The sequence below is a fragment of the Eublepharis macularius genome, chromosome 6 (genome assembly GCF_028583425.1).
Source record: "Eublepharis macularius isolate TG4126 chromosome 6, MPM_Emac_v1.0, whole genome shotgun sequence".
Lineage (NCBI taxonomy): Eukaryota > Metazoa > Chordata > Lepidosauria > Squamata > Eublepharidae > Eublepharis > Eublepharis macularius.
The window spans coordinates 52,182,416-52,203,341 of NC_072795.1; the positions used below are offsets into that span (position 1 = coordinate 52,182,416).

The 20,926-nt window shown below is 45.3% G+C and overlaps 1 protein-coding gene across 1 annotated transcript; it reads left to right on the plus strand.

Annotated features, from left to right (window-relative positions):
* Positions 1-1,147: 1,147 nt before the first annotated feature.
* On the plus strand, positions 1,148-18,853 carry LOC129332612 (parapinopsin-like). Its single transcript, XM_054983834.1, is given in 4 exon segments — positions 1,148-1,499; positions 9,583-9,910; positions 15,741-15,969; positions 18,590-18,853. Coding segments are annotated over 4 exon segments (1,173 nt in total).
* Positions 18,854-20,926: the final 2,073 nt, after the last annotated feature.

Below are 20,926 nucleotides of genomic sequence, written 5' to 3' on the forward strand. Positions count from 1 at the left end.
CAGGAAAAATAGTACCGATGTATTATCTGTTGTATTGCTCCTATAGCATTAAAAAAATTGCAATATTTCTTCAGCAATGTTCTCAGAAGCTTGCTTACTAAATATAAAATATTATCTTTTGTTTTCCAGCACAGGCTCCAGTCTAATACACACCTTAACTTACCTTTTAAAGATTAATGGAGATCCCTGAACTTCATTGTGTCTATTTCTGCTGTTAGTTTCAAACACTGCAACGAAAGAAGAACCAAGATGGGACACATAAGTACTTAATCCAAGAAGAATTTTACCCTAGATTGCTTTATAATGGATTTAAACAGTTAGTTACTGGTACACAGAGTTGACTTGGTATCATTTTGTTTTTTCAGGTAAGAGCAACATAAACATTGTGTCAGTATTTGGAATAATTTGAAATGTTTTACAAATTCTCATTCTACAAATTGGTATAATCTGGTTTAGTAAATTATCAATTGGCCTGGGGATATGGGATTATATTTTATTAACTGTTTTCCAAAGTTAGTCACAAACATATGGACCCAGTTTATTGTCGAAGGCTTTCACGGCCGGAGAACGATGGTTGTTGTGGATTTTCCGGGCTGTATAGCCATGGTCTTGGCATTGTAGATCCATGGACCCAGTTCTTCAGCTCCTCATACTTTATATATAAGTCAGAGTCAGCTATGTTTTTCAGCATCAACATAAATGCTAAAAGCTATACTGAGAGTCTCATTCTAGCTTTCCCCCACCCCTATTTATAAAACTCATTGAAAATCTGCTTGAAAACTTTAGTAAGCTACATAGCTGCCCTATCATACAGTGCTTACAAAACACACACCACATCACCAACTACATTTTATTATCAAGTTGTACTGGTTACATTTTTTATTCCATTCTCCACATCCGACACAAATGAAGAAAACTGAAATAGCTGTCTCCTCTTGACCACATGGTGGAGCACCACTAAAATAAATCTTTTAACTCACTGAGGCTACCGTTTACCTAGCTTCAAAACCTTACCAAAAGGTGTGGGGAGGGGGGAGAGAAATAACATAATGAAGCCTTTTTAAGTCCCTTGTGTGTCCCTGTGTCATCCTGTGCTGATCTTGCAGTGCTCAGCTGCTGGAGGAGATCTAGAAAGAGCCCTACTGAGATGATCAATTCCAGTTGCAGCAGTGCTAACAGTAGCTGGTGCAGCAGCAGCAGCAGTCATCAACAATACGGGCAAGAGCACACTCTGAGTCCCACTGGTCACCTGATCATAGCCATATGCCTCGGCATCATTGGGACTTTGGGTTTCTTGAATAATCTTCTGGTCCTGATCCTTTTCGGCCAGAATAAAGTGCTGCGTTCTCCCATTAACTGGTTGCTGATGAACATTTCGGTGAGTGACTTGATGGTGTGCATTTTGGGCACCCCTTTCAGCTTTGCAGCCAGCATGCAGGGGAAATGGCTCATTGGGCCGGCTGGCTGTGTGTGGTATGGCTTTGTTAACACCTTCTTTGGTAAGTACCTCATTGCTGTCCTGCTGTGTCTAGCATGCTTTTTCTCTGCTTCTGTATGGCTCACAGCTTTTCCTGGGCCGGTCCACTCACTATATTACAGCCAGTACTGCCCACACTGAGGATTTTCATTCAAATGCCAGGCACCCCTACAGAAGATGGCTTTATGCAGCTTTTCTTTCCGTATTGCGGTTCTGCTCTGCAATTAGCTAGCATCCCTCAGACGCCTCCTTATTGCTTCTAACAGAAGATCAGCTTGTAAAAAAGGGGATGAATGCAGGATACAGACCATGTAATTTGGAAGAGAGTTGGTCAAAGAATCTCAGTGCTACTTTTGGAAGAGGAGGGTTGCCTGTTAAGTGTGAAAGTAATACAAGTGAGGGACACAACTAAATGTATACTCTTTGGAGGAAAGATGATGCTATTCCTCCCCTCTTTTTCCTCAGGTAAGGAAGTACCAGAAATCTTTTAAAATCTGCATGCTAAAAGGTGATGGTGGTTCAGACAGGAAAGAAAGTTAGTTACAAAAGACTGTTGTAAAAATGAGTAGTGCCGAGAATGGTTACCTATCTCTGTAAGGGAACGAAAGTTCCCAGAACGCTATGTGTGTAAATTGTATATTGCTCTGGAGAGTACATAGGAAAGAGTCAGGGGATTGCATCCAGTAGTTATTGGCTGTACTTCTATTTACATGAGGGCGTCTTGTCTCCTGGTGTATTAAGGGCCACCATGCCCCTCGACAATAATCCCTATGCCCCCCTTCACACCACTCAGACTTAACCCAAATAGCATATGAAAACAAATCACATGCACTGCCAACTCCATGAGATCCCATTTTTTCCTACCTAGTCTCCCCCACACAGCAACCTTGACTGTCTTTTAGAGAGAGAGAGAGAGAGAGAGAGAGAGAGAGAGAGAGAGAGAGAGAGAGAGAGAGAGAGAGAGAGAGAGGCTGTTTTCACACTGCTTATCGGCCACAGAACATCGCACCGAGCTCCTGGAACGACAACATTTTCCTGGCGCGATTTCGTGCGTTCTCACGTGAAATCGTGCCAGGAAGACACTGTCGTTCCAGGAGCTCAGTGCGATGTTCCATGGCCGATAAGCAATGTGAAAATGGCCAGAGACTGCTGTAGTCTTACAACTGAGAGCCAGTTTTGTGTAGTGGTTAAGAGCGTGGGACTCTAATCTGGAGAACTGGGTTTGATTCCCCGCTCCTCCACTTGAAGCCAGCTGGGTGACCTTGGGCTAGTCACAGCTCTCTGGAGCTCTCTCAGCCCCACCCACCTCACAGGGTGTTTTGTTGTGGGGATAATAATAACATACTTTGTAAACCACTCTGAGTGGGTGTTAAGTCATCCTGAAGGGCGGTGTATAAATTGAATGTTGTTGTTGTTGTTGTTGTTGTTGTTGTTGTTGTTGTTGTTGTTGTTGTTGTTAGAACTGTTGGGACTTCAGGAGACTGATTAGAATATATAATAAGAGGTGAAAATGAATTTATGTGATAATCTGGCAATATATGGTAAATAGTATGGAATTTGGTTGTTGTGGGTTTTCCGGGCTGTATTGCCGTGGTCTTGGCATTGTAGTTCCTGACGTTTCGCCAGCAGCTGTGGCTGGCATCTTCAGAGGTGTAGCACCAAAAGACAGAGATCTCTCAGTGTCACAGTGTGGAAAAGGTGTTGGCAGGTCATTTGCAAATGACCTGCCAACACCTTTTCCACACTGTGACACTGAGAGATCTCTGTCTTTTGGTGCTACACCTCTGAAGATGCCAGCCACAGCTGCTGGCGAAACGTCAGGAACTACAATGCCAAGACCACGGCAATACAGCCCGGAAAACCCACAACAACCATCAAGTATGGAATTTATTGTAGTTGGTCTGACTGGATGAATAACCCAAAAGTACAATGAAGGATGGTTTTGACTCCAGGTTTGCATATATAATGAACAAGTGGGAAAAGAACTGAGGGGCATGAATATGGTTAAAAATGGTCAAGTATGTTTAGCTTGGGCAAAGACCTATATGCAGCACAGTGCAGAGAGGGTATTAATAGTAATAGGAATATATATTTGAGCTGACAGGCTACAGTGAAACCATAATGTAGTTCAATATGACTGTATCCATGAAGTATAGGATCCATGTCTGGAATACTGCACCTAATACTATTAATCCTTAGGAAATATTACTAATACATCTTTGGAAATTAAGAAAAAGATACATGATCCATAGATGGGAAATACTTTGAACTATAATAACTATAAGGATAGATCAAGATGGGTAGCTGTAGAAAAGAAGAGTCCCGTAGCACCTATAAGACTAACAAAATTTGTGGTAGAGTATGAGCTTTCATGAGTTACAGCTTTCTTCTTCAGATAGCAAGTGAGCCCCACAAGAACAGCAACTATAACAATCAATGAATAGCAAGCAACTATTCAAATAAGCAAAAAGCAATTCCCCACAAGAACAGCAACAGCAAGCAACAACAATCACCAGAAAATAAGCAAAAGCATCCCCACAATAGTAAAAGAAATTATTAAATAATCTTTATAAAGGAAGTTAAGAAAATTTGCGCCTTTCCCAACCCTTACCTTACCCCTATGCATCCCAACATCAGGCTAGCCCCACCCCAACAGGAAAAAAACAAGTCTATGACTCACAAATTAGGCAGAAGTTCTTCAGGTGGTCCTCCAGGCAGGCAGGCAGCAGTTCCTTGGGTCATGTCATCCTCTAGGCAGGCAGCAGCAGTAATCCAAAGAGCAAAGGCAGTAAATCCCCAAAACAGACAGACTCCCAGAGCAGCCAGAGGCTAAAGAGCACTCACAGTACATGCTCCAGAAATCTCAGAAATAACACCAGTAAGATATTATTTGAGTATATATTTGGCTTAGGAGTTGTTACCGGAACTGCTCCTTTTGAATGGGGAATTAGCTTAGAAGTCCAGAACTAAATTTAGTGCGGATCTAACCATCTATACCAAGGTCCCTTCTCCAGACGCTCATGTAATAAAGAGGCAGACTAAATCACAATACAACGTGTCTTTACTAGTAATGTGGCATATGCCTGAACTTGCACACACATACAAGGTTACATACAAGAACTAGGAAACATAGAGGTAGGAAAATAGAGACGGTCGCATTAGCAGGTACCCCACGATGAAGTTGGGTATACTTACAATCCTGAAGCGGAGCAGAGATATAGCAGCGAGGAGGTCCGATGCCAGCACCAGAGCCACGAGTAGAGAGACAGCAAGGGGGTCTGGATAGGAATGACGCGCGCCATGTGGCCTGAGAGGCTGGCTTATATACCCCAAAACATACCCTGGTGCTGGTGCTGTACCTTGTGCTTCTCACGGGTTAAAACAAAGGTTTTAATGGCTTTCTGAATGCCTTAGATGGGCCACTTTAGGAATCTGATTATGTTATAGTGATACCTTAGGAAGAGGGGACAAAGGAGGGAGGGGAAGATCCGGGCGTGTTGAATGGATGTTCCAGCAAGCTGGGCTTGTCCCGATATCATCATCTCTGGAATGCAGAGGCTGCTTTGAGATGCATTCTCTAAGTGCTTGGGATGGTCGGCACTTAGCTTCTTCTCCGGGGCGGCTATTAAGATATGCAGAGCAGGGTGAGGCTCTCTCGCTGCGGACGTGGTCTGCTCGCTTCTCCGAAATGGCTTCTCTCAGTAGGCTGCTTCTCTGGGTCTTCTGGCTGCCTAAGAACATGGCTGCCGCCTGGGCATGGCTGGGGCCTGCTAGCAGGCTGCCCGGTATCGAGGGCAAGCTGGGTGACCGGCCCGCGGGAGGCTCCAGGTGGGAACTGGCCAGGGGGTGCCTGGTCAGGCTCGCTGGAGGTTTTCCCCGGCTGGCCCCTGGCTGCTAACAGCGCGGCTTAGGCCCAGGTGAGGCCGGCTTCCATGGAGGCAGGGAGACAGCACGTAAAACACAGTCCATAGCAGGGAACAAGCACAGCCCGTGGTAGATGGCAAGGCAGGCAGGAAGCACACGTGTAGTGGAGTCCAAACACACAGGAAGGTCCAGATATAGGCGCAGTTGTCCAGACATGGATTCAGGAAACTTACACAGTTTATTGTAGCAGCAGGATAACCAACAAGCAAGCAGGAAACTGACACGTGTATCTAAGTGCACACGTGCAAGGCAGTCTCTGGAGTAGTTATGAAGCAGTAGTACAGGAAACTCAAACACAGTTCATGGCAGGTCTTAGAGCTCCTCGCTCCTCGCATTGAAGCCGGGCCCCGCTTCCCGCGGGTCTCTTACACGGGCCCCTTTTGCAAGCAGGTGCTTGTTTGTAGGAGCGCCCGATCCCCCCTCCTGGCCAGTCCTCGCCATGGCGGGGACCGCCAAATTAGGGCCCTCATTCCCAGGCACCCCACGGTCAACCGCCATGTGGCCCAGCTGCCAGCCGTGCGGTTTGTCTTTGGCCCGAGCCCCCCCCCCGCCGCCTGCTCTCCCAGGCCAGAGCAGTGCTCCCATCCCCATCAGAGTGCCAGATAGATGATCCCCGTCACACATTCCCCCCTTCAAGTGATCCCCCGGTCTTCTGTGTTGGGCAGCGGTCAGCCGGGCCATGCCCCCCCTTGGGCGTGACTCCCCCCCATCTTCAGCTTCCAGCCCTGCCCCCCCGGGCGGCTCTCCACTGCAGCCGAGCTTCCCGGATGGCGACCAGCTAGGACTTGGTGTGTCCACCTCACATTCTCGCGCATCAACCCCCCCACCATTCCCTCTTTCCCCCCTCCTGGCAGTCCCCCCATGCTCATCCTGCCCCGAACACTTTTATGCCTCTAACCCACCAAGCAAGGCTCTTTAAGCTGCCCCCCATCTTGTACCAACTGTCAATTGACCTCATCATGCAATCCCTTTCTCCCAAGCGTGGACTAAAAGCTGATTGCGGGGAATGGGAGGCACACAAACCCAACCCTCTGGGCCCACTGGCAAACCATCCTTCCCCTCCTCTGCCATGCCAGTGCCCACCAAACCATGGGCACCCCAAAGACACAATGCATTGCTTTCTCCCTCCGGGCACAAACGCAGTCTGTGAGTGGTGTGGCTGTGCCCCCATCTCCCATGGCCCCCCATGTTTTCCCAACGCTCATCACCCGCCAGATGAGCGGGTGGTGAGCGCCCTGGCTGTCCTGCGTCCAATTGTGCATTGGATCCACCCATCGCCCCCCCAGCGCTCGTGCCCCCACACGCCGCCAGGTGCCCCGCCCCACATGTGCAGCTCCCCAGGCGAGAATTGACTCACCCCAAAAAACGACTACATTCAGACCTTCTTCAAGCAGAAACTGTACAACTTTAATAAACAACAACCTATTTACAATTGGGGGAACTTGGCAAACTTGGATAAGAAAGGAAGGGATAAGTCACTGGGACACACCCTGCCCAAGCAGCGTTTCAACATCCCTGCGGAGGACACCGCTGTCCCGACGTATCTCTTGAACGGACCGTGCAATCCCAGCGACCTCCGCAGCCAGTCTGGTCACTGCAGCCTCGGTTCTGTGCACTGGAGGAGACCGCATAATGTCACCCCCGCGCGCACCGCCTTGTGATTGTATCCCACAGTCCCGGCCCACCGCTCTCTGCGGAAGCCGCAAAGGGCATCTCCCACTGGCTTCACTGGTCAAACCGCGCCCAATCGTCCCATGCCTGCTTCTACAGTGATCGAAACCGCAGATGCCCCTCCACACCATTTCCCGGCTCGTGTGTCCGGCCTCTCCCAGAGACGCCAACAAGTCTCGAAACTATTGCGCAACTCCCCGATGGGCCAACACCCCTCATCAGCGAACATGGCATCGCACTTACGAATCTGGAGACAGGCCTCCACAGCCACCTGTCCACGCACCGCCACTGGCACCGACTCCTGCTCGGCCATCTCCGCCTCGCGCTCCACCTCTTGTGCACCCCCCGAGGTGGAACCGGAGGAATCTGCGAGAAAACAAAGCGTCATGAGGTCAGGACAGGCTCTTTATCCAGAAATGACAATAGGTGAGCACGCACCTTCCCCACATATTCCCAATAATCCTCAAGCCACACTCCCCCATCTCACCCCTCTTCCCTTTCCGGACCGCTCTTGATCTCTCCAATAATCTGCAATGTGTTTTCCTGTATCAAGAGCGCTCAATTTTCTTGCCATTTTGACCATTCTTCCCAAGCTCTGCAGTGTGCCAATCCAATCCTCCACTTTTGTCCTTTCTCACGGTTTCCAAATCTTTGCGAAATAAAGCCCTGCCACACAAAATAGCAGCACTCCATACTGCAGAGGAATGTCCCTCACTCTATAGCCATGTGACAGCAATCCATAGCTCTAATGGAACCTGCGAAAGCCCACGAACAATGTCGATCACATCTCCCCAGTATTGCTTTGCCTCCTTACCGGCCCTCCAAATGTGCCACAATATTCCTTCATGCCTTTTACATTTCCAGCATGTATGTGGGCGAAGATCGGTTCTCAAGGCCTCCCGATCATGGGGAGGCCCCTTCGTGCAGTGTGCAGCGCCCGCTGTCCCCCCCCCCGAGCGGCCGACACACTCGCCCCGACGTCATTCGCCGCAACCGCAGAAAACCGGGCCGTACCTGGCTCTTCCGTGCTTGCTGACTCCGGGCGCTGCGAGGCCTCCCCTCTCTCCTCCCCTCTCTCCTCGGTTGCAGCAGGCGATGGTGGTGGCGCGATCACCATCCTCGCGCCCTGGTCCTGGTCCTCCTCCTCTCCACTTGTGACGGAGATCACCTCCTCTCCGCGTTCCTCCCCTGCAGAACAGCAAACAGTCGTAGTAAAAACACAGACCCCCAGTGCCGCGCGCTCCAGCCCCGCCCTGTGGCGCAGCAGAAATTTTTCCCGCATCGAGCCAAGCGGGCCGCCCCAATCGGTTACCCACTGCCAAAGGGGACAAATGTTGCGGGCGTGCAAGGGAAGTTGCGCCCTCTGTAACGCCCCCCCCCCTGGAAAAGCATCTCACCTTCCCGGTGCGCCTCCTCTCCCGCCGCCCGTTCAGCCGCCGTCAAAAGCCGCTCCATCGCGCGGTGGTGAGGCTCAGGTTGGAGCACGCGCCCCTGGCGCCACCGCAAAAACTGCTCCAGGAGGGTGCGGAAGTTAGCGCGGCACTCCGCCGGCGATCGTGTGATGCCGGACACTCCCAGACCTCGCGATATTGCCGCCCAAGCATGCGGTGCGCGGCCCCGCGCACCGTGCATGAGCTCCCCCGTGTAGCCGAGGCGAAGGACTTCAGAGAGCAGCAGCTCCACCTCGACACGCTGCCAGGGGCTCTGCGTGCCAATGCGAGGTGGCATTGCTCCCGACGTGTGACGCGCGCTCGTGGGGTTCCCCATTTATCCCCCAACTCCCAACGGTCACCATCTGCGCTCAGCTTGCCCCCAGGGGCTGCGGAACATGTCAATCATCACACATATACACATTCACTGGGGGTTAAAACACCCCCCCCCATTACAGAAGCAACAACTGTGCATTTAAGAAATAAACGTTTTCTAATATCTTAGTGGCCATTGTGGGAGTTACTAAGCAACCAGAACAATATTGCCAGCCTTCCAACTTTGGTTCCTGTCAGTTAAAGGAAGGGGGAGGGGTTAGAGCTATTTTCAGGGCTATATTGGCCTCCCAGTTCACTCTCTTTCTCCTCTCCTGCCCTGGAGAAATGTCTCATCAGGACTAAGGCCAGCAGCAACCACCGGGCAACTTGCTATCATGCAATTTGTGCAAATCACTCAGGTGCAGTGGTCACTACAACTTAATGACACTCAACTCATGTGGGCCTAGAGGTAACCGTCACACAACTTGCATGACTTGGCTGGGCAGGGCACTGGCCACCACCTAACACATAACTCACCTGAGTGATTTGTTATGACACATTTTCCTAGGCTAAGGCTGCCAGGGTGAAGAAAGGTCCAATAGGTCAGGAAAGGAATTGGTATTGAAGTGGATCTCATAGGTCAGGCCTTTCTTTCTCTCTTTCATTATCTAGTGCTGCACTAATAAGTATTATTTGTAAGCTGCATTTGATGGCTTAATGTTTATGTCCCCTATTTTTTTTTAAAAAAATGCTGTTACTTTGCAGGGACGGTGTCACTTAATTCCCTGGCTGTGCTTTCATATGAACGATATTGCACAATGATGGGAACAACCAACGCAGATGCCACCAACTACAAGAAAGTAGGGATGGGGATCTTTGTGTCCTGGATGTACTCTTTAATCTGGACCTTACCACCTCTGTTTGGATGGAGTAGCTATGGACCAGAGGGACCAGGGACAACATGTTCAGTAAACTGGCATTCAAGGGATGCCAACAATGTGTCTTACATAAGTTGCCTCTTCCTCTTTTGCCTTGTCATTCCTTTTTGCATTATTGTTTACTGCTATGGGAAACTATTGTGTGTCATAAACAGGTAAGTGGATTTTTCAGTCTTCTTGTGAATATCAACTGGTCACCAGGAGGCTGCTGTAACATATTATTAAGAAGTGAATAATTGTAACTGAGGATAAATAATGATGACTTGACCAAGGTCATACAATCACCCTATGGAAGAAGCGAGATGTGAAGCCTCCTCAACTTTTTATCCACCACACTGCTCTGGCATGTAGAAAACCTCAAGAGTTCAGTGAACTTCTCTAGTTATACATAGGAATCAGAAGCCAAAAGATGCAGGAAAAAAACATGGAGGAAATGGTTACATCTAAACATTAAAATTTGAATAGAATGTAAACATAATCTAATTATTAAGGCAACAATCCAGGAGTATTCAAAACGTTAATCATGAGCAGTAGGACTTTGGTTTTTAAATGTTTTTTATACCAGACTGCCCAAACATTCATCTGTTTTTGAACTTCCTCTCCCAGCAGTTTAAAAATGGACTATAGTGCAAGTAGGGGACTGCTGGTCGAGAAACACATGCCCAAAGCTTATCAGGCATGCAGAACTAATTGTGTGATTCTCTGGGTTGTAGGCATTTTTAAAGTTATCAGTTATTAATGGAATACAGCTAGATGTTTTCCTACACTCTCTTGTGGTCCCTGTTATAATTTACTAGAGACAAGCATTACAAGTTTGTCTTCCTACCTGTGCTGGTATCTCTGGACCTCTTACAAGCATCTTTTTATGTGTTTCAGACTTTCTGCAAATGGGAGTGCCATACCTGAACAGCTGAGCCCTAGACACACTGTCATTTTCTAAGTTGTTTCATGTTCATATTTATGTACCTGCTGGTAGCAGGAGAGGAGCTACAAGGATATTTGATGGATTATATTGCTGTAGAACAGTATGATTTTCTTGATCCCATCAAAACGTTACCAATTAAATATCACCATGTACCATGCCATAGGTGAAATTCTTACTGTATTTAATAACAACAACAACAACAACAACAACTGCGCTTATATACCACTCTTCTAGACAGATTAGTGCCTCATCCAGAGCGGTGAACAAGTTAGTGGTATTATTATCCCCACAATACAGCTGGGGAACTGGGGCTGAGAGGAGTGGCTTACCCAAGGCCACCTACTGAGCTCATGGCAGTAGTGGGATTCAAACCAATAGAGTGCTGATTTGCAGCTGAATCACTTAACCACTCAGTTAATGTGATTACAGCAGTTAATTCGGTCATTGTCACTTGTCAGTCATATAATTGGCCCAGTACAATTGGTCCTTTACTGCTTAGTCCTTAGGAAATCTAAACACATCCACTTGGCTTCATAATGTTTTGCCTCATAACTTTATTCAGATAAAGTGACCAGAACAGTGTTCAGTTCTGGTAACCATATCTCAAAGGATATTGCACAGATGGAAAAAGTACAGAATAGGGCAACCAAGATCTTTAAAGTTTGGAGCACCTTAGCTATGAAGAAAGGCTGAAGAGTCTGGAACTTTAAAGTCTAGAAAAAAATGGCCAAGGGGGCAGGGGGACATGATAGAAGTGCATTAAAGGGAAAGAGAGTGGATGTAGAGTGTTTTTTTTTTGTCCCTCTATTGTAATATTAGATTTTGGGGACACCCAAGGAAGTTGTTGCATAATTGATTCAGGACAGACAAAAGGAAAAAAATCTTAATTACTCAAGAGTAATTAAGCTATGGTATTTGCTACCAGTTGGTCCCTGGACACATTGTCATTTGCTAAGCTGTTTCACATTCCTATGTATTGCAAGACAGGAGCTATGAAGATGGGTGACATCCATGAGCATAGATGGCTAAAAGAAGGTTGGACATGTTTATGAATAAGAGGACCCCTGGTGGCTATTAGCCATGGTGACGAAACGGAACCTCCATATTCAGAGGTAGCAAACCCAGTGGTAGGAGGCAACGTCCGAGGAAGGCCTGTATGCTCTGCTTATTAGGCCCTCACGGGCAACTGGTTGGCCACTGTGTCCCACTGTATTCAGGGGACTAGATGGATATAGTACAACAGTTAAAGCTAACAAAAGATAATACTTTACCACCAAATGTTTACTGTGTTTGGTGGGGTTTAGACCGCCTACAGAGGAAAAGTAACACTGAACCTCCTCAGAGGTAAGGCAAACATAGTAAAGATTTTGCTTATTAAAGCATCCCCCCAGCCCCGACTTTCTGCAGAGAAGGAAAGCAGAGCTGGGCCTACAGGGATTGGCCGGTAGAAAGTGTGAAATTGACTGTATTATGTTCCTTTACCTCAGGGGCTATGGCATTTAAGTGGTTTCTATTCAGTCTGTTCAAAACTGTTTAAAATGCTGCCTTATTGGGCAGTTAAAGCAATATTCATGATGCAATGGGAAATATAACAATATATATTGTTACTACACAAGAAGTAAATATATTGCATAGTAATTGGTAAAATCATTTTGCTATAAAAGTGGAAGAACAAAGACCAGTGAACTTGCTTTCCTGTACTGTCTCTGGTTTTTGTCATCAAGGGAAACAGTGACCCCATTCTGACTGCAGAAAGGCCACTTGCTTAGAACGACGGATATTTCCAAGGGCTATTGTGGCAGAATTGCAAGGCATAGCCAGTGCCATACAATGTCTGTGCTATGAGGCTGATTGCTTGGTGACATATCTGTGGATTTAAGACAGTACTGGGACTTAGTACAACACTTCAAAGCTGGCAATTGCTTCCATATTTTCATGCCCATGTTTTTGGAACCCAATTAGATCACTCATCTATATTGAAAATATGTCTTCTGTTCCAGCTGTGTAACAACTATAGCTTTCAGTCTGCTGCTCAAATGCCAAATGTTCTGTGTGAAAGGCTTAGAGCTGCTAGCAAAAACCTTCAAAAGTAAATCGATGCAGCTAATCAATAACCAATTTTAGTTCAAGGAAAGCAATTTGCTGCTTGCTGTGTTCTTGAACCATGCCTGTCAAGGCGCTTCAGTCTTAATAAGGCAAGTGGGCTACAAAAGGTCGGGATCCCACTAAGCTCTCTGTGGATAGCTTCACTGTATGCTGGATGACTCTGTTAAAACTGAAAATTGTCTGAATTAATCGTGAGACTTGATATTTTAACATAAAAATACTTTTTATTTATGAACCAATACTGAAATAGGCCCACTAGTCTGGGGAAGGCATCAAAATTAGATGTAATGACATATAAACAGCATATTAAATGTTGTGTGACCATGGAGGGACAGTGTTGCTCATCTCTATCTAGTACTGCCCAGTTCATGCCTGTGACATTCTCAAAGCTGCACACCACACAGTTCTTGTGATAAGCAAGTAAAGTGGAAAACAAAAGCAAAGAATCACATTTTTCCATCAACGAAAGAATATTTATTGTTCAAGTATTGGGAAAACATACACGACCTACTCTGAAGTATTGCCATTGGGGAAGCCTCGTGATAACAACTGCGCGTGGATCCTGCTAAAACACCTTAGTGCTGTTCCAGCCTCCCACAACACTTTCAAAGATGTTAACTGTGCCACTTTTTATTTTTTTTCACATCCATTAGCAAGCAGTCAGACTTAGCTTAAAAGCATTAAATGTGTAATGCAGACACACAATGTTTTTTTTAAATTGCTAGTAATAAATACTTTCTGTCAATGACCACATCACTACATGGTGTGTAGTTTGACTTTTACCTACCATTGACAGTGTGACTCAAGGCCAAGCTAGACGTGCAAGTTTTTAAAGAGTGGGGTCTGGGTTCCCAGCCAAACAGCAGTTAAAAAGTAAATGGCTATTAAAAAATAAAGGAGAGCCCAAACAGCTTCAGAATGCTTCTGTGGGGGGAAGAGGGGCTCCTCCCTCCCCCCCTCAAGCCATTTCCCCCTGTCACAATAGCACGGGAGGAGATTTTCCTTCCTCTTTTTTCTGCACCACATGCGCAGAATACTTCATGTGGTGCAGAAAAAAACGGGGAGAGGGGACCCCCTCCTCTGCCTTTTAGGGTCTCCTTTATTTTTAATAGCTACTCCCCAAAGATGCTGTGTAGCTGCAGAGAACTCGAGTTGGGTCTGGGGAACTCAGATCCAACTCTTCAAAAACCTGCACATCTAGCTTGGCCCTCAGCTGCTTTGTAAAATGAGCTCCTTTTGAAATATGAATCTACCTTCTGCAGATTCAAACCATGTGAGTCCATCTAGAGTGGAATTATCTACTCTGACTGGCAATGGCTGTCCAGTCTTAGGAAGAACATTCTTAATGCCTATTGCTCAAGAACTTTTAAATGGGTGATGCCAGAGATTGAATCTGGGGCTTTCTTCATGCAAAACTTCTCCATTATCACCATGCTTTGTCCATCCACTGATATACAACCTGGTATAGATGAAAACTAGGATTGAGGTTCATTTGGTGTTAGGTAAATCTGTTCAGATCTTCAACTGAGATCTTGATGTGCAACTCCTTCCTTTGACAGGTAATAGGGAGGGGGTTTTCAGTCATGGTGCCAACTTTGGAATATCCACCTCTTGGAGGTTCACGTGGACCAGATTCATTGATTTTCTGGCACTCAGTGAAAACTTTTTTATTTTCCCAGGATTTTATGAAACTTCTTTATCTTTCTCTGCATTAATCTTATTTTGAGTCTAGTGACAACTTAGAGACCAACAAGATTTTCAGGGTATAAGATTTTGAGAGAAAGAAGGGAGTTTTGACATTGAAAAGCTTATATGCTGAAAATCTTGTTGGTCTCTAAAGTACCGCTGCACTCAGGGCCGGTTGCCAGAGTTTCTGGTGCCTGAGGCTGGGTGCAGCTTCAGGGCTGTTGCTGTGTGTGATGTCATCATACAGTATGCCACTGCGAGCTGGCCCCATTGGCGCAGCAGGCAGCTGGGACGGCATGTGGGTGGCCTCCTAGCCCTCCCGCTCAGTTGCCCCATGCCTCCCCAGCTGCCTGCTGCACCTGGCCTGCAGCTGTGTGCAGGTGGCAGCAGCAGCATGGGGCAACTGAGCGGAAGGGCTGGGAAGCTGCCTGCTCAGACTGCCCCGTGCTGCTGCTGCCAGCATGCGCTCCCAGCCAGGCACAGCAGCTGCGGGCCAGGCACAGGTGGCCAGGGCAGCACATGGGTGGCTTCCCAGCCCTTCCGCTCAGCCGCCAGCGCTGCCGCCGCCAGCTCCATGGCGTGCGCCCTGCCCCCAGCGCCCCCTCTGGCACCTCAGTGCTTGAGGCAGCAGCTGGACCCGCCTCCATGGATGCGCCAGCCCTGGCTGCACTCAGATCCTGCTGTTCTACTGCAGACCAACATGGCTACACATCTAAAACTATGTATTTTTGAAGAGTTCTGTGATCCTCAAGAACATCTTGTAGGCACATGCAAGGGACTGCAGTGGAAGAAGAGACAGCAGAAATGACCCACAGTACAAGCAGTACTTCACTCAAGGTTCACTGGATATAAGTCAGTATTAACAGCATGGAAACTATCCAGTGGGAGCATACTTGCAGCAACAGGCACTACATCTTTCTGAACTATTTGCATAGGGAATATCCCTATTACTTGTGTATGAATGGCCACCTGAAGAATTTGGTTTTGCTCTTGAGGCTTTAAAGTTGTTTTTCTGAGCTGACTTTAGTTTTATTGTTTCAAATGTCTATTTATTGTTTTTAAAAATTATCATCTGCCAACTGTTTGGAAGAATGGTGGACATACACATATTTAAATAAATGTCCACTTTTTGTTCCTTGGGGATATACAGTGCTTCTTAAGCAGAAGGACATCCTTTTAAGTCCATTGAATGAGCTTAGAAGAGTATAACTTTGGTTTTTTGTTTCAGCCCTACTCATATTTTTTCTCATTTTACAATTTTAGGCAAGTGTAGTAAACAAAAAAGTGGCACAAACAAGAGAGCATCGTGTCCTGGTCATGGTGGCTGTGATGGTCATTTGCTTTCTGCTTTGCTGGCTACCTTATGGGATTATGGCACTGATTGCAACTTTTGGGGAACCAGGTTTAGTTACTGCATCTGCCAGTATAATTCCTTCCATCCTTGCAAAGAGCAGCACAGTCTACAATCCAGTTATCTACATATTCCTAAACAAACAGGTAAGTAGAACATATGATGACATAAAGAAGAGAGTGATGAAATGTTTCTAATGGGATCTGGGTTTTTTCCTGCAAATAACCATTTGTGTTGAACAAATTATGGCTGTATTATTTGTATCAGGTGAAGATTTAGTCCACAAAACCAAATGATGAAAATTCAGTACACCCATAACAGGTTCCACCACCAATAGGGCACTTCTGCTAGCAGGACTTTTGCCAGTTCCTCCATCTCACAGCAGACCTCCAACTGCATGGCCAGCAGTGTTCCTGAAGGACTCCTGGGCTAAGTTTCAGGGGTCATGATGGGCTGCTGGATAGGAGGGGCACAGTCCAATTCCATGAGCAGAGCTTTGTTTGCCCATTTGGGTAAAACCCAGAGATCTGCTAGTGTTTTAACAGTCCACAGTTTTAGCTGCTAAATGGTGGTAAAAAGTATCATCAAGTCATAGCTGACTTATGAAAACTCCTGCTGGGGTTTTCAAGGCAAGAGACTAACAGAGGTGGTGTGCACTGCCTCTGCAACCCTGGTCTTCTTTGGAAGTCTCCCACCTAGTTACTAACCAAGGCCAACCCTGTTTAGGTTCTGAGATCTGGTTAGATCAGGCTTGCCTGGGCTATCCAGGTCAGGATAGCTCTCTAAATGAAATATAAAATTTTTGGGGCAGTGAAAAGGAAGTAAGAAGTCTGCTGGATAAGACCAGTAGTCCATCCAGTCCAGCATCCTGTCTTACACAGTGGCCAACCAGTTACTCTGGAGAGCCAGCATCAGGGCATAGAGGATGAGGCCTTCTCCTGATGCTGCCTCCTGGCACTGGTATTCACAAGCTTACTGCCTATGATTGTGGAGATTCCCTTTAGTCTCCATGGCTAGTAGCTACTGGTAGACGTATCCTGCATGAATCTGTCTAATCCCCTTTAAAAATTATCTGGAATAGGGGTGAGCAGTGTGGTGGCCAAGTATGCAGGTAACACAAACTTATTCAGAGAGGTGAAAACCTAGGCTGACAGCAAAGAGCTCCAGGAGGATCTCCCCAAAGCGGGTGAGTAGGCAGCAATGTGGCAAATGATTGATCAATGTAGTGCAAGGTGATGCACACTGGAACAAGAAATCCCAACTTTAAATATATGCTAAGTCTAAACTTGCTGAGACTAAGAGGGAAATAGACTTTGGAGTTTGTAGTGGATAGCACAATGAAAATATCAACCCCATGTGCAGCAACAGTGAAAAAGGTAAACTCTGTCCTGGAGATTATTAGCAAAGGTATTGAAAATAAAACATCCAATATTATAATGCCCTTGTATAGCTCTATGGTACAACCTCATTTGAAATACTGTATGCAGTTCTGGTCATGTATCTAAAAAAGACATTGAAGAGCAGGAAAAAGTACAGAAGAGGGCAACCAAAATGATTAAGGGTGTAGAACACCATTCCTATGAGCAAAGGCTAAAGAATCTGGGACTTTTTAGTTGAAGAAATAGCTGACTGGGTGAGGGAGGCATGATAGAGGCTTATAAAATGGGATGCATGGGATGGAGAAAGTGGATCCTAGAGAGCATCCAATGAAGCTGATGGGCAGTAGATTCAGGATGGACAAAAAAAGAAATACTTTTTTTCCCCACAAGTGATTAAAATGTGGAATTCATTGCTAGAGGATGTAGTGATGGCCACTCCAGCTTGCTTTTTCTGCAATCCAGTTGAAAAGGCTCCTACCAAATATTAGGCATGTATAATCAAATGCACCTGAAGAGCTGAGATTTTAATAATTAAAAAGAACTTTAATACAAACCAAGATACAATTGAAAGGAAATTGTCTAGTGAGTAGAGAAATAGTTTTCTTGGGTATTCAGCAAGGATCCCATTTACTTCTCACATGCTCCTTAGGGATACTGCAAATTTTGCCACAAAAGTATTTAGCAGTCTAATGTATCATGTTCAAATCATTGGCGATCAAACATGAGTGGATCACCCAGCTGGCTGGATTTGTGATGAACAGCTGTAAATGCCTGCATCACAGGCAGTCACATTTTACATCTTTTTTTTTTTTGCAAAACTGCCCATGCACAAATTGTGTGAATGTGTATGTGGGGGGAGGGTTTCACTTCTTTTCACAAGAAGTATTTGTGTTGTTGTTGTGGAGAAAATCTCCTGAACTGTATGACAAGGCCTACCACATGAGGAAAGCTACTGCAGGAAGATATTTAAATGAGTCCTCCTGATGAAATGGATGCTAGTACTGGTTCTCAGACAAAGAGAGGAATACCAAGCCAGGAAAAGGAATGAATGGATTGCAACTTGCTGCCCTGGCCCTGGATGTCTACGAGCAGGAATTGTAGATGTGGATACTCATTTACCACTTAGGTACTTGTTCTGTCCACCAAATACTCTGTGAGGGCTGAAAAACTAAAGGCAAGAGAATTATGCACCATCTAAATCATAGCTTTATGAGATTCAGAGAAAACATAGTGAGCTAAAACTGCATCTGCTATTTTATATGTCATCAGTTTCAGTTTTATCTGCTGTGGGCTCTAGAAGTTCTCAGCCTCTGGGATTACTACAAAAGACTACTGTGTATGAATAGTGGACTATACCAGTCAATAAACCAGTCTGTATTTACGTTAGTTTTACAGGGGCTTTTGTGCTTTCCTGAAATGTGACAAGATGCCAAGCAGCTCCAGCAACAAATGTTCTTCAAAATCGACTTGACTGTGTTGGACTGTCCAGAGATTACAGGCCAACAACTTCACCTTTGTGACAGCTTCTGCAGGACAGCCTTCCTTAGGGTATCAAGAAGCAGCCACTAGCTTACAGAATCCCAAACCAACCCCAGACAAAACCTGCAAAGCAAAATAAACTTTGTTGCTTGTAGCTCACTACAGCACTTAGGAAAAACAAGTACATTGAAGAGGAGGTAATAGAACTGAGGATGAACTGACTATTGAATCTGTGATTTCCTAACCTGACAATGAATGGATATACTACTTGGTATAACATCTGAGGGGGGAAATTTCTAAATGCTATATGGTCCTGAAAAAGGTATATTTGATCATTGATCCCCTGCCACTGAAGACATGATAACTGAAGCCAGCTCTACCCAGACAAAGAGAGCCCCTGAATCCTTGTTGCTGCCTGAAGTTGATCATTGGACCATCCCGGGGTAATGGGTTCTCTGCAACTGACCTGGGCTTGCCAGGGCTTTTGAGTGGGTTTGAATGGCAGGCATCTTTTTTGGGGGGGGGGGATCTGGAGGTTGTTATTTTATGTTGACTTTAACTGAGGATGTTTTTAATCTATTATTGTAAGCCTCCTTAAACCACTAAAAAAAAGTGGGGTAATAATGAATTTCTTGAAATTGGACATATGACAGGACAGTCCTGAAAAATTTTCAGCCAATTTCTTTTATGATCTTTCTAGGAAAATTAAATTAACTTTCCAGGAAAAAAGACTGCTGCTTGATTTCACAGGTAGCTATATAAACCAGTAATTCAGTGACACTTATGTGTATTTGTTCTCATTTTATGAAAAACTTTGTTATCTGTACATGTGTATAAACAGTTTCCTTGTATATTTGGTAACATGATATAATTTAACAATCTATTTGACTGGTTTTTATACTATTTAACACAGGGACCACTAACAGCACAAGGTTTAAAATAGTAAACCTAAAATTCTATTAGTTAATTACCAGGCTGCCCAAAATATATTCAGAGGGTTTTCCTTTTGTTCCACAATTAATAATACGTTCTAAAAATAAAGGGACTACTTTTTGGAAATAGCTTCATAAGAGGTTGCTCAAAATTCCCACAGTGAGTTCAAATAGTAAATCCTTTTATTTATTGAAAATATATATTGGTGATTCTGATGTAGAGTTGTCAGGTCCCCTTGCCCTCCTGGTGGGAAAGGAGACTCAACACTTACTTTTCTTGCTGTGGGGTGGCACAATGACATCACTTCTGGGAAATGACATCATTGCACAAGGGCCGGGAGTGCTACCATGCTCCACAGTGGGCTAATTTGGGCCTCAAAGGTCTGGGTTCCCCCGCCTCTCCCTCCTGCCAGCCAGGTGAGTGGTGGTGTGGGGTGGTGGTGGAGATTGGGAGCAGGGGGTCCCTTGTCCCCAGTGGGGGTTGGGATCCCAATTCTGATGGTATTTTTAAAAATCATATTGTTATTTTTGTGTAAGAAAATGCCCTTTTCTTACACAAGTTCTGCAAGACAAAATTGCCGTGGAGCATATTTATAAAGAGTACAGGGTAAAATTAAAATGAATTGCTCACAACTGTTCAAGAGGGCCCTTTTAATAAAAGGAACAGAATTGTAAGCGTTAAAATGTTTTGGGTGCCTAAGTTAACGTATTTATTCCAGACGATACCTTTAGGACTTAGCACAAAAAAGACAGAAAATTGGAATAGAAGAATAAGACAGTGGATATTTGGCAGTAAAAAATGTAGGATTCAAAAAAGGTTGGTATATAATCACAGAACAGAATTGGGCTGGGGAGTCCCAGATTTGAATAGTTATTATGAAGCCTTTCAATTAAAGTTTTTACTAGAGATAGGGGTAGGAAGAGATCAGAAATGGGTGAGATTTGAAAACGAGATTAACAATGACATAGGAAGTTTTGGTATTTTCTCAAAAGTTATAAATAAAGATTTAAAATCAACTATAGGGCCCAGGAGCTCAACATTAGAAGTATGGAGGAAATGGCAACCTTTATGGCTAAGAAGACCTTCAAGATGGGCACCGCTAGAGACTATGTACAATGAGACGAGAGAAACTAAATGGTGGGAAATCTTAAGAGGAAAAGGATATTATAGACTGGGAGATATGTGTAGAGGAGGAACCCTAAAATCTCTACAGGATATAGTAGAAGAGATAGGCAAGAAATACTGGTTAAAAATAATAGGTCTCTATAATAGGGTTAAAACGATCAATGGAAAAGAGGAAATATGGACAGAT